Genomic DNA, 12,868 nt, shown 5'->3' on the forward strand with positions numbered 1-12,868 from the left:
GGCATAGTACAGGGACTGCTGTCTAAAGGAGGGGAATGCATTCACTCTACGGTAGTTTTCCATTAGTGTTCTACTGTGCAGCGCATGTTTTGCAATTCCTTTTCAGTTTTTGATTCTGCTAGTAAGTAATTGACATTTGTTTTCTCACTGTCATGACCTCAGGCCTGAAGGCTTAACTCACATTGCAGTGAGTGGCATCACTGGCAAGAAAAATGCTCTTGCTTAAATGGGTAAACATGGTTGAACAAAATGTGTAGGACCTCTTAGATCTGAATGGAATGCAAGTTAGAGCTGTCTCAGTAATTGTCAGCAGCTCTTGTGTATCTTGGACAAGTGGAGATATCTGATTTTTTGCCTGAGTCTGGTCTGTTACAACTCCAGCAATGTCACTTGTGCTTACGCCAGTGGAGGTTCATTTTTTCCTTTATGTATTTGGTAAAACAATAGTGTATGTCAAGTTTACCAACCCGGGCTGGGAACATCTCAGGAAGCTGTTCTGTGGCCCAAGCTGCTCTCTGGTTTGTCCTCTTTGCCTGGAACTCCTACTACTGCTCAAAAAAACTAGAGAAATTGGTGTTAACTTACATGAGACCCCCAAGGCAATGCAGGTTGGAGCCTGGGACTGTACTGTAGTGTGTAGAAATAAAAGAAGAATATTAAAGAGCAGATTTCACTTCCTTGGATTAGCTTTTCTGATTATTTTGTATTTATTTAGTTGAAAATTAATCTATGACGTTTTAATGGCTTTCACTCCAAAGTTTACAGTATTTCGTATTCTGCAGGGAACAATTCATTTTGCTAAATTGACGATGAAGGCTTTCAGCTGTAATTGCTGGAGTTTTTGAAATCTGAAACTGAATTCTTACAATGAAATGGTCATAGGCTGAGTCATTTAGGAACACTTTGTTTAGATAAGCTGACTGTCGGCTACAGAATCTGTTCGAAAATACACTTTTGTTCATTTGCTTCCCTATTGGGTTGATTGTCAAATTAGATTTTGTAGATTCATAATTTAGAAATGCATTTAATACTCTGTAGTGTGTGTGTGCATTCACTCAGTGTAGAACATCCAAGAGAAACAGGTATTCTCCAGATACAAACTGTAATTTTTCTTTATCTCAGCAAATGCTTAGAGTGACATGTTTTTAGAATATCCCAGTCCTGCTTATTAGTCTCAGTCATGTTTGCATCCCATGTCTTGATTATAATTTCTAAAATAATTTAGAATTTGTCTCCTGAAGATTCATTTCTATGAATTTTTCATAGTGCACGTCAATTGCATAAATCTGGTGCCAAAATGTCAAGTGATACGAAATAACCATCAAAATAAGCATGTGTAAACAACAGAATGTTTTCTAACACTTGTCCAGCTGTATTTTACAAATAACATTGAATCGATTTATGTTAATTTTATGTCTGCTTGCTGAATTTAATACAATAACTTAATATTCTCCCCATATTTGTTCAGGTCTTTAGATTTCAAGGGATTTGTGAGAAATGTGTATTAAATTCACACTAATACTGTAAAGGTAAATTATTATTCTGCTTTCAGTATTTGCCTACAAATTTGATTTCTACAGTCACTAGCATGAGAATCTCAGTGAAAACTAGTAAAACAGATTGAGAAAAACAGATGGAAATTATTGGTTTATTATTACTTCTGTTGTGTAAGCTTCTCAAGTAAATCACTAGAGTTGTGTCTACCCAAGCCAAAGCTCCTTGATTCTTCCAGGGCAGAGAAAAAATAATTTGAAAAATGTTTCATATTTTGCTGCTGGGACTGGTTGAACATCCTGGTGATGGCCCAACAGCTGGGAATTGATTATTTTGATGCAAATTTAGGTCTCCAGAAGACATAAAGGATACAAAGAACTACGCACATCCAGTTCCATCTAATAGATGTTTCCTTTGGTATTTCAGCAGTTTTCTGGGTTCAATGTTCATATGCAAAGGAAAGGCGACTTCCAGTGCTGTGTTCTTAATTCAGGTGTCATCTCATATGGCATTATAAAAAAAATTATTTGAGATAAGTTGTTTGAGATTTTCAGAATGGCTGCTAGTTTTAGCTTCTTATATGTCTTTAATTCACACATTACTAATTCCCTTCTTTTATCAGATATTAGCTACAAAATGCTTTGAGAAAAATTTAATTCAGTTTCTATATTTGGCTCTTATATTTTCATCCTAGAAAACAAAATAAAAAGGGCAAAAATACTTTTCTCCGTCTTTATTGAACAGTTTTATGTAAAACTGTCAGTTCTGAGTATACAGGTTGACTTGAAGAGCTGTCATATGACAGACTTCTCTAAATGCATTTGCTCTTTTCAGGTGCACATCAAATGGTTTCCATGTAGTCACTGTTCCTTGGAGAATGGAAAATTTGTTCTCAAAATAATCTTGCTGTTCCCTGCTGTCTTTTTTCTCCTTTATTTCCCTAAGTGCATATGTGTATATTTGCTATCTTAACGAACCAATACAAAAGGAATTCCAATTAGAGTTTTGATTACATCGGTTGTCACTGAGAAGGGAAACTGCAGGAACAGCTGTCACTTCACTTAGGTTAGCTCAGTTGAATTAAGAAAATTCTCATGAGTTGTATTTTTTAAATGGGATATTTACTTCCCTAAAAGAGATTATAACAGCCTTTAAAACAGCACTGAAAACTCTTCCATATCAATCATTTTGACTGTGTGAAATGTGTGAGGTCCAACTGCTTGTGCTACACAATTGCATATACTTGTATTTTGATCCATAACAATGTTTAAAACAGTCCTTTGGTGTAGTTAGCACATTTTCCTCTTATCTTCCACATGACAAATTCTGATATATAAAGTATTTCTCTGTTAAAAACAGTGAAACATTAAACTGTACTGTGTAAAGTTGTGGATTATAAGGGATGCTTTTACCAGCTTGCCTGATTACTTCTGGTGCGTGCAGCTGAGGGAGACCACTACAAGCAGTAATTGACTGCCTTGACTGATTCAGTTGTTACTCCTTTATCCCGAATCTCAGGGATAAAGTTAAGTGGGTGGTGATGACATTATGCACTAAAATATGTGCCATTTTACAGTAGAATAAACAGCCACAGAAAAATATGATGAAAGTGCTCCAGGTAAAAATACCAGAAGCTGTTTATTCCAGCCTTTCTGGTTTAATTCACAGAGCCAAAAATGATACATTTGAGGAATTCCTTTTGCATCTTGTCCACAACAGTGTTCTGTAGCAGGAACCACCTCATCTCTTGATTATTCTCAGTTTTTACATGAAATTGAGTCTGTGTCTGCTGTTGACACTTTGGGCTATAGCTTACAGAAATACAATTTGGAATCTATGATCCTAGGGGAGTGCTCTTAACTCTCTAAAGGCTCTGCAGAACTTCCCTAAATGTCTACACATACTTATGACAGATCTACTTTTTAGTATTCAAGGAAGAAATTTGAGGATGTTCAAAGACCTTAAAATCTCATCTAAAAGGATATCCTGGAAACAATCTGGTTTACCTGCATGGAGTCTTCTGTTACATTTTTAGAAGGCTGACATCGATGTACAAACTACACGTCCTCCCTTCCCTTAGTTATTTTTTCCCTAAGCAAAGCTGAAAACTCCAACCTGTGTATTGAGAAACACTTGTGACCAAAAGCAATGACAAATGTGTTTAGCATTAGACAATATTCTACAATTTATATGTGTGCGTATATATGTACATCTACCTAATTTATTATATTTTTTAGGACACTGACATATCAAATCTTACACCTATAGAACAGCCAAATGCCAGACAGGGTAAATCATACTTTAATATATTATAAAGCTATATAGTAAGCCCACTCCACGGGCTTCATATGCACATAAAACCAATAGTTACATAAATAATATCAAATGGCAAAACTAGAAAGCAGTTTCTGCATACTTTATTTTACAATTCCTCACTAAATGTATTTACAGGACACAGAGTTTGCTTTAGTGCAATACATAGTAATGTTGCATAAGTACAAACTGTTGAACTTTTCTAAAAAAAATTAAAGAAATAAAGCACTTAACTGATGTTACAGCTAAGTATGTAAAGCAACATTAATAACTCTGAGTGAAAATGCTAACAGCATCTTTTCTTCTCACAAACAATTTATAGAAACAAACCACAAACCGGCATGACATATTCCAAACTACTACCCCTTGTACAGTACCATATCATTTAAAAAAATCACTTTTTAAAAGCACGTATAGTGTACTGTACAGCAGCCTGTTTCTACAGATACTGACTTACTCTTTTAATACAAATATGATATTACCATGGCAGTTTTGAAGAACAAAGTTATCTCGAGATATCGAACATCAGTAACAAACTCTGATAAGCACAGCTTCTTGAGAACCTGCTTTAACAGCATTTCTTCACAGTGATATTTATGAAAGGTTGGAAAAAGAGATTAGCATAAAATATTCCCATCCTTTTTCAGATTTTTATGCAAAAATCATTACTTTATATTGGTAATTATAAAATTACAAACACTTTCTATAAGTAACTGCATCTGTAGTAATGATAGAAAAAGTCATCAGTAAGACACCTAAAATGAGGCTTGCATAACATGAGAGTTTAAAGAAAACTAAGTACACGTCATTTTTAAAACAGGAGTAAGGGATGTAACTTAATTTAGAATAAGCAACACAGTTTAACAGACCTATAATCAATTAAAAAAGCTACTTATTTATTAATAAATGTTAAAAAATAATGGAATTGTGATGAGGTGAAATCAACGTTTAAAAAGATATGATGAAACATTTACTCTTAATCTTAGTTTTGGCACTTCATTGGAACAATTACTTTAACAAAGACCAAAATATGTATAAAAGATATACAGCTCCTTGACATACCTTGCAAATGTAGTACATAAGTACTGGCAAACACTGAAAACACAGTTAGTTAAACATTCCCACAGATTTGCACATGCATGCACTAGTCAGACAACAGCATTGTATTTATGTTCTCGGCGGTGACAATCTTGCATTACTTGGGTATTTTAGGCCATTTCTTCAGCAGATCTTGTTTCTGTTTTAAGTCTTACAAATTCTTTAGCAACTTCGTCATTATTCCTCTGAGAAAGTATTCTAAGGATTGTTAAGCCAGTCTCATCTAGGGAGATGTTCCTCAGCAGGGGGTACCAGGACGCACAGCTGCCTCTGTCGATGATGCCCTGCAGCTGGATCACTGTCATGCCGACAATGCGATCTTCACGGGCAAAGCAGTAATCCTTCACTGACAGGTGAAGTTCGTAGGCTCCTGGCTTATCTTCGTTACTCAGTAGGCTGTGTGGATTAACAATATGAATTTAGAACAAGGAGTTCAGTTTAGTTCCCCCAAGGAATTAATTCACTCTAGAAATCTTGGAAAAATTAAAGCGAGAGTGGTAGTTGAAGTTTTGTAGTTCCATTTTGTTGCAACACAATAGCTAATTTTAAACTTTCTACACAAGTAACCCTTCAGATGTACTGGTGATGGGGTCTCTGTTCTCAGCAGCCCGAACAGAAAGAGAATTCCCTCAATAGCAGAAACAGGCAATTACCTTTCCCTAGAAAGTACTTAAAATGTTCAGCTAGTTCCCCAGCTGTCAGCACCATGACTTTAAATCAGCTTCAAAAAATACAGAAAACCCTTGGCAGCAGGCATCAAAAGGAGCTTTGTGGTAAGACAGAGACAGTGAACTCATTTCCAGTCAGGGTTGGAGGGTAAGGGGAGGGAAAAAAAAATGATCTCAGAAAAGGGCAGAGAAGCACTAAATTTAAAACTCCAGGTTAAGTGGAAATTTCTTACTGATTTAAGGATTAAATGATAATAGCATTAGATAAACAATAACATTAACACATGCACAACCCTTTACACATTTAGATATCTCTACAGTCATGAAGGCCCAGATATCTAGAAATAATAATTAATGCTTCAGTCCAAAAAGCTACCTAGGCCAAAAGATTCCTAGGGATATAAATAGTTACTTCTCTGTAGGGAAATGAATTGTACATTTTAACCAGGTTTTGTAGGACTGAAAGCTTGGTGACTGCCATTCATCTTCATATACAACAAAGATAAAAATTAGTAAATAATTTTGAAATAGTGTCTATATCTATGTATAGCCTTACGATGTTTTTCTTGTTGTTGCTATTAATGGTTTAATGGCAAAAGTATTTTAAGAAAATTTTCAAAAAGTATGCAATTCCCAGACATAAAAGACTTACAACTGGAAAGTTTCATTGTATTTTGGTGACCAGGTGTTGCTCTTTGTCTTGGTTCCATGCTTTCTTTTCTTGTCACTTAGTTTAGGACCCAGTATGCAAACTTCCACGAAGGGACGGAACATAGCTGTTGTTTGCCAGTTTAGGTTATTAATTGCTACAACTGTAAAGAGATAAAAGAACTGAAGTTAAATTCCATTGCAAGAGTTCCAATTAATTAACCTGTATGATTTTTTTATAGCCAGTGAAAGGTGACCTGAGAGCTTTCCTATAGGATCTCAATACCCGGCAAGCCTCGGAGGAGCTTTACCCCTTCCCTGCCAAGTAAAGATGTCTGACTACTTTTAGGTTCAAAAGTATCAAATATAAACATATATTTTACAATTCCTTTACAATTACAGGTTCTTTTTGCCTGCTATCTTCACTGTAATTAAAAAAATCTGAATGATCCTGTGTTTCTTTCTGAAATTCAGGCTGTGCAGAACAAAGGCATTTTGTTATAAATGCAACTTCTTAAGACTTGGTGGTGTCATTCACCACCCAGCTTTGCTGTAGTTTTTTACAGGTTGAATTATGTACAAGCAATTGAGAAGTAAAATTTGACACATTTTAATTTACAGCTCCATAACTTAATATAATAACTTTGCATTACCTACACAGAGAAGCATAGACAGTACTTGCCTGCATAATCTGAACTTCTGCTGTTGTTGAGCAAGGAAAAATCACCTAATCACCTGAAGTGTACTGATAGTTTCACAAGTACTATAATACTTAACAACTGTTGCTTTATTATTGGTATGTTTGACTTAGGGTGTACTTGGAGGTTTGGTCTTTGTCATTGCTTTCTTTTTAAAGTTGACTGTCTGAAACTTACCTTTCACAGTGACTTTATGCTCACCAGTTCCAGGATGGGTAGAGACATCCACCTGTACAGATATCTCACCCACTGAATTAGTAGCAGTTTGACCTGAAACAAGAATTTTTGGTTAGCACACCTGGCTTCTTGATGCATCAAGAGAAATAGACAGTGAAAGGTGAGTGGTATTTTCTGTCAGAAACACTTAGAAATTTCTGAAATGTTTCACATTAAAGTGGGAATCAGTTACAGATTCATAAATGATTTTGCCACAAAAGTTCTGGGCAACTGCAAATATCTATGGAAAGTGCCTCAGTGAAATAAAAATCCTGTTCACCTGGAACTTTCTGTTCTGATTGTCCTTAGGTGTGTTTGTATCTTGAAATGTAGAAGTTGGTGGTTTTGTAATTTGTTTGCATGTACACCCCAAAAACCTTACTGCTGAGCGTGCATTTGGAAAGTTACTTCTGTGTCATTATAGATGAATCCTTTGCTGAGGGTTTTGTCTCAACAAGCTACTGAAGTTTTGCATTAACACAGAGAGGGGTTTAAAGAAAAAAGGAGAAGGTTGAAGGCATGGCAGAGGAACCAGGAACTTAATTTTTAAAGTTTTGCTTTTGAGCACCAGAGGAGGTTATAAGTCAATTTGCACCGAATGATTCTTTAAAAGGACTCTGTATGTCTTGAAAAGTTCCTCAATATATCAGATTATAACAGCACAACATAGACAAAATTGAGTATGTTTACTTGTTCTTTGAATGACCGTGAAAGTTGAATTCTGTGAACTGCACTTGGTCCCCACAGTGTAATCTCTGTGAACCACATACTAAAGTAAATTGCTACCCCTTTATAGCTGGCTGCTATTTCTGTGGGTAGCAGAGAAATTTATACCGAAATTCCTCATTGACTGGTTCCCCATCCCTCCATATGTGAGGAGAAGCAAACATTCCTTTAGAATTTTTCCAACAGTACGCACAGGAATTAAGGAAGGGTTACAGAGAAGAGGGAGGGGTGTCTTGTGTATAATAATAATGGGGAAAGTGATTTCCCCCCTGAAATTAGTTTATACCCACAATATTTTTTCTGTTATCATGCATAGTCTTTTTCTTTCCTGGATTTCCTCACCAGTGGCTTTCCAGAAATGAGTTCTGCAGTGATGTTTATTCATTGTTTTGGCCTGATCTGTAATTGTGTTCTCTACATGGGATGAACATTGCAAAGTCAATTAAATACTCTTACCCCAAGTGTTACTGCTTCAGAGAACAAACCCTTTTTTACCTGATACATCAAAATGTGGAGATTCAGTGATCATTTAACATGCTCAGAATCCTTGAATATTATTCTGCATTTCCAAGCTTTCAGGTGAGTTTGGCTTAGAACTGTTGTGAACCTACTTTTGAAACATAGTCAGTAGTGTTTTAGCAAAAATGCACAGTGTCAATACCTTACTGTATTACAGCTGTTACTTCTGAATTGCAGGGTACCTGTACAAATTTTGCTGTTAGATATATTTCAGTATCAGTCAGAGGGTTTGGGCCACTACTGACATGTAAATAAGCAACTTACTAGACATCAGCTTTTTAATGACAAGAGGTTTAGTTTCAGTGGCAGAAATTAATTTTCTTGTATTTGGATAATTACTTAAAGCTGTACTATATGGAAGCTCTAAGTTGGTGAATCATTTTATGTCTTGCTCACAGAAAAGAATACATACTTTTTAAAAGAATTTGTATAAAAAGGAAGGAATCAAATGGACTAGAAAAGCTAAATAGCAAGAAAAATAGAATGGTTTTATTTAGAAGCATAGACTGAAGAATTCTCTGACTATAGTAAAATTTGCTTTTACTTGAGAAGAGAAAGGAAATTCTCATTTGGTCAAGGTCATAAAGCTGGTTTTCTTTTCTCTTGCACGCACAATGTCATTAGGCCATGTATCAGTGAGTAGCAGGTTTTTAATGGAGTTATATTTAACCCAGGGTGCTGACTTGTGTGAAAAAGCCCTCCCTCATATTCCTTATATTAAATGCAGGCAATGCCTATAATTCAGAAAAAAGCTTGCCCAGGATAGAATTCGAATACTAAATATAATGTATTTTTATATATAGAGTATTCTCACTGGCTTTGTGATACTGTAAAGTAAATGAAAGAGTAGAGACTGGAGGTCCTAGAGCATTAATCTGTCTCATTCTTTAATTTTTTGAAATCCTACGTTTTCAAGCTGTTCCATAATGCATGGAATTCAACCTCAGCACAGGTACATTTTGTGGTGATAACCTCTATGAATGAGGCTTTTGATTCAGTCTATAGCCTTCCTTCAGCTCTGAAGTTTGAGCTGAACATACTGTAACTCTGTTCTGATTAAAAAGCTTTCAATGCCAAGCCAAAAGGTGAGAACCAGAAGGGAACCAGGAACTTGCAACACCTAAATCTTAGGGACAAAAGCTGAATATACTGAGAGAGAGAATGAGAAGTTTTTGAACTCTCTCCCAATCACAGTTAATAATAATTTACCCCTGACTACAGTGGAAGATGAGGTAAACTGATCCTGAATATCACTGAAAATATCAGCCAGTATCAGTTACTTGTTTTAGCCTCCAGCTTAAAAAAATCCCCAAACCAAAACCCTGGGAATGTTTTAAAAGAAGACAATTAGCATTTTCATTAGATATCCTTGAGAGCAGCTGGTGGGTGATGGTAATAGTGAAGTGTGCTGTGTTAACCTCTAATAACGACAGGTAGGATTTCACCAAGACAAAAATCTATGAATCTGTAAGGGTTAGACTTCCGTTTCTCCAACTGTTTTATTAACTCATACAAAATATATTCTTGCAAAGGTCTCCTGATTGGTATCTCTTTCCTTTTCCTAGTAGTCCATAATTTACAACAGTGCTCCAAGCAGTACTGCAAATATATAGTGGGATAGGCCTTGTATGTACAGTACAGCTTGATATGGTTATAAAGAAATTTGTGCACATCACCCAGTTTTATACTAAAAGCAGCTGACATTGAAATGACCCTTACATTCAGTATTGCTGAGAAGCCCTCCTTTGCAGAACATCTCAGCCAGCAGAGATAATTTCTAGTGGAGTCTAGAATATAAACTTGGTTTCTTTTAGTAATCACGCAACCCTATTTCTCTTCCTGACCTGCTGTGCAAACTAGAGATACAATTCCAGGACATTTGGTATTTGCTTACAGCATCTCTTGTTGAGATTCAGTAACTATGGCACTTCATTTTAAAGTCTCTCATCTGTCTATTTCTGCTGTTTTGTTTTCTTTTTTGCTACCAGTTCTTGTACAGTCACAGCAGGAATTAGTGATTCTGATCGACTATAGAAAGGTCTATTTATCCTACTGCATTTAATAAGCCAATTTAGCTGACAATAAATATCTCTCTGTGCACAGCAGAGGATGATTGCACTTTTCTTTCTTTAATACTGTAATATAACTAATTCGAAGACTAACAAACTTATAAATGATTCTGCCTTATGTTTGAAAACTTTATGGATGTTTAATTATTACTCCTTGCTTTCTGATATCTGCTTTACATTTTATTTGTTGGCATATTCATATGATTCAAAATACAGCATTCTCTTACTGGTGGGTCTTAAAGTGATCACATGCATTTAAAGTGCAGTCATTCATTCGCAGTAAATAAACTGTAAAGGAGAAAAATGATCTCCTCTGGCCAAAGATGCTCACTCCTCAGTGACCAGTAAGGCCTTGAGTTAGGCTTTTATTCCTCCTTATTTAGCACCTGCAATGTCATCAATGTGATAGCTGTTTTAACACTAATGATTTTGACAGAAGACAGACATTTTGGACCAAGTCAAATGTTTCTTAGTCATGACAGTTTCTTAGTCATAATTGCTGCATGTGCACAGAGAAATTCCCTTGCCTTCTATTCCTTAGTAGGTACCTTTGGAAAAGGTGAACTTGTGCACTCTGATAGAGAAAATAGCAGAACATGCAAATATAAAAATGAGTCATGTATATTTTGTAAAACCAAAACAGTAACTCCCTATATTTTCTAGGATAATACTCCTGCTAAATGCAAGAGACTCCTGCTGAATCAGTCTGTGATTGTGAACAAAAGTATGTTACTGTAGAAGGATTCATTTGTCTTGCTTGATCTTTTAGCAGCAAAAAGTTTGAAAATGAGGAGGACTGTGGAAACTAACTTCTATGTTTGCATGAATAAAGAGCCCTGCAGACATAAACGGGATTCACAGAAAATGAGCTAGCATAAAATTTCAGAATGTGGTGACCTGCAGTATTTTTGCCCCAAAGTAGCCGAAGACAACAAGCAAGACTCTCAAACTTTGTATGAACGTATCAAAAGTTTCTAAACCTGGGGAGGTTTACATATGTTTCTATTTTGGTTTTTTTAAACTCTGTCTCTAAGGGTTGAGGATTTCAAGATCTTCTTCACCTCTTTGAGGATTAGAAATCCAGTTCAGAAGAAAAACAACTACCTGCAAACTAATAATCATGCATTATGTGATTTTATTACCCAAGACTTAGAAAGCTCACTGAGCACTGGGAGCCTGGCCATGAGACCAGCTGACCTGGCACTGTTGCCTGTGGTAAGCCTAACCTATCCCATTTGCCTCAATGGCTTTTTCAGCATAAAGGTGTTCATCTAAATACTGCACCTATGCTTTGACCTTATTTTTTAAATAGGACATAAGAATGAAAAAGTTGAAAAGTATTCAAGCTTTCACAGTTTCCAATGCTCTAGGAATTACACAAGCTATGAAATCAGCACTTTAATCCAGACAAGCACGTGTCATCTTTTGATTGATGATATCAATAAAATACATATTGGTCTGGTGTTGAGCTGCTAATTTATTAGGAGATAAAGTATCAGGACGACTCATCAAGTTATTTTTCACAGGACTCTGAGACTGAGTTGCAGGAAAACCTTCAGTGCATTTCTGAATATTTTCATTTAGTCCAAAGAGTACAAGTTAAAGCTGAATTATTAGGAGATGGATGGAGCAAGCTAGATGATCTCTGTGTTAGAGAAAAACAAGGCAGCAGAGAAAACCAATTTTATCATGATAACCACACTAACTGCAACATGTGCTTTGCTTCAAGAAGTTGCTATACAAATGGTTGATAATTATTTGTTTTGGGGGATTCTGAGAACCAAGTTCAATACTTGAAGGCTGACTTCAGCAACCATTTATTCACCATGCTGTCATAAAAAGATTGAAAAGATTTAGGTTTGTATTTGATTAGCAAATGTAAATCATTTGTCTAAAGGATCACTTGTTATGATGGAGTTAAGGCTGACAGGAGATTCAGCAACATCTCTAAGCCTCTCCACAATTGTACAAAGCCACACTATCAAAGTACATTCTCTCCTATTGGAATTTTTTTGGCATCAGGCAGTGATTATGAGGCACTCAGAGAGCATAATATGAAAGGAGAATGTTGTGGTGTGAGTAGGAAGTACAGGTTTGAGTGCTGGAGTGGAATCCCCAGCTCAGGCCTTTCCCTTCATCTCTCCTGGGGAAAGCTGTGCTCCACACAGCCAGGGCTGCAATTGCACAGCTTCTTGGGACCCCCCAGAGCTGCATCTGCTGCTCTGTCCACGTAGGAGAGAAACCAGGAATGAGCCAGCTTTGATCTGGGATTTATGTATCCAACTGGCATCATCTATCCCTCTGTGGGTGTGTATGTATGTATATATTTATATATATGCATGTATTCTGTACAGCGTTTTACCCAGACAACACGCATGCCTCTCAAGAGGTTTCTGTATGTATTGAATGCTCTGCTTCT

At 36.2% G+C, this 12,868-nt stretch overlaps 1 protein-coding gene and 1 long non-coding RNA gene across 6 annotated transcripts in view; one reads left to right on the forward strand and one right to left on the reverse strand.

The window, feature by feature from the left end:
- Positions 1 to 3,779: 3,779 nt before the first annotated feature.
- Positions 3,780 to 12,868, reverse strand: part of UNC13C (unc-13 homolog C) — a 135,053-nt gene continuing 125,964 nt past the window's right edge. For all 4 annotated transcript variants that reach the window (XM_010391192.4, XM_010391191.4, XM_019280971.3 and 1 more), the window contains 3 exons: positions 7,097 to 7,189; positions 6,226 to 6,385; positions 3,780 to 5,301 (listed from right to left, as the gene is read on the reverse strand). In XM_010391192.4, coding sequence (XP_010389494.1) covers positions 5,016 to 5,301; positions 6,226 to 6,385; positions 7,097 to 7,189 — 539 coding nt within the window. In that variant the 3' untranslated portion in view covers positions 3,780 to 5,015. The remainder of the gene's footprint in view (positions 5,302 to 6,225; positions 6,386 to 7,096; positions 7,190 to 12,868) is intronic.
- The window catches only part of LOC109143450, a 41,642-nt gene continuing 35,951 nt past the window's right edge, over positions 7,178 to 12,868 (forward strand). For both annotated transcript variants that reach the window (XR_005602777.1, XR_002043631.3), the window contains exon 1: positions 7,178 to 7,256. This is a non-coding gene — a long non-coding RNA (uncharacterized LOC109143450). The remainder of the gene's footprint in view (positions 7,257 to 12,868) is intronic.

The sequence above is a fragment of the Corvus cornix genome, chromosome 10, assembly GCF_000738735.6.
Source record: "Corvus cornix cornix isolate S_Up_H32 chromosome 10, ASM73873v5, whole genome shotgun sequence".
NCBI classification, from domain to species: domain Eukaryota; kingdom Metazoa; phylum Chordata; class Aves; order Passeriformes; family Corvidae; genus Corvus; species Corvus cornix.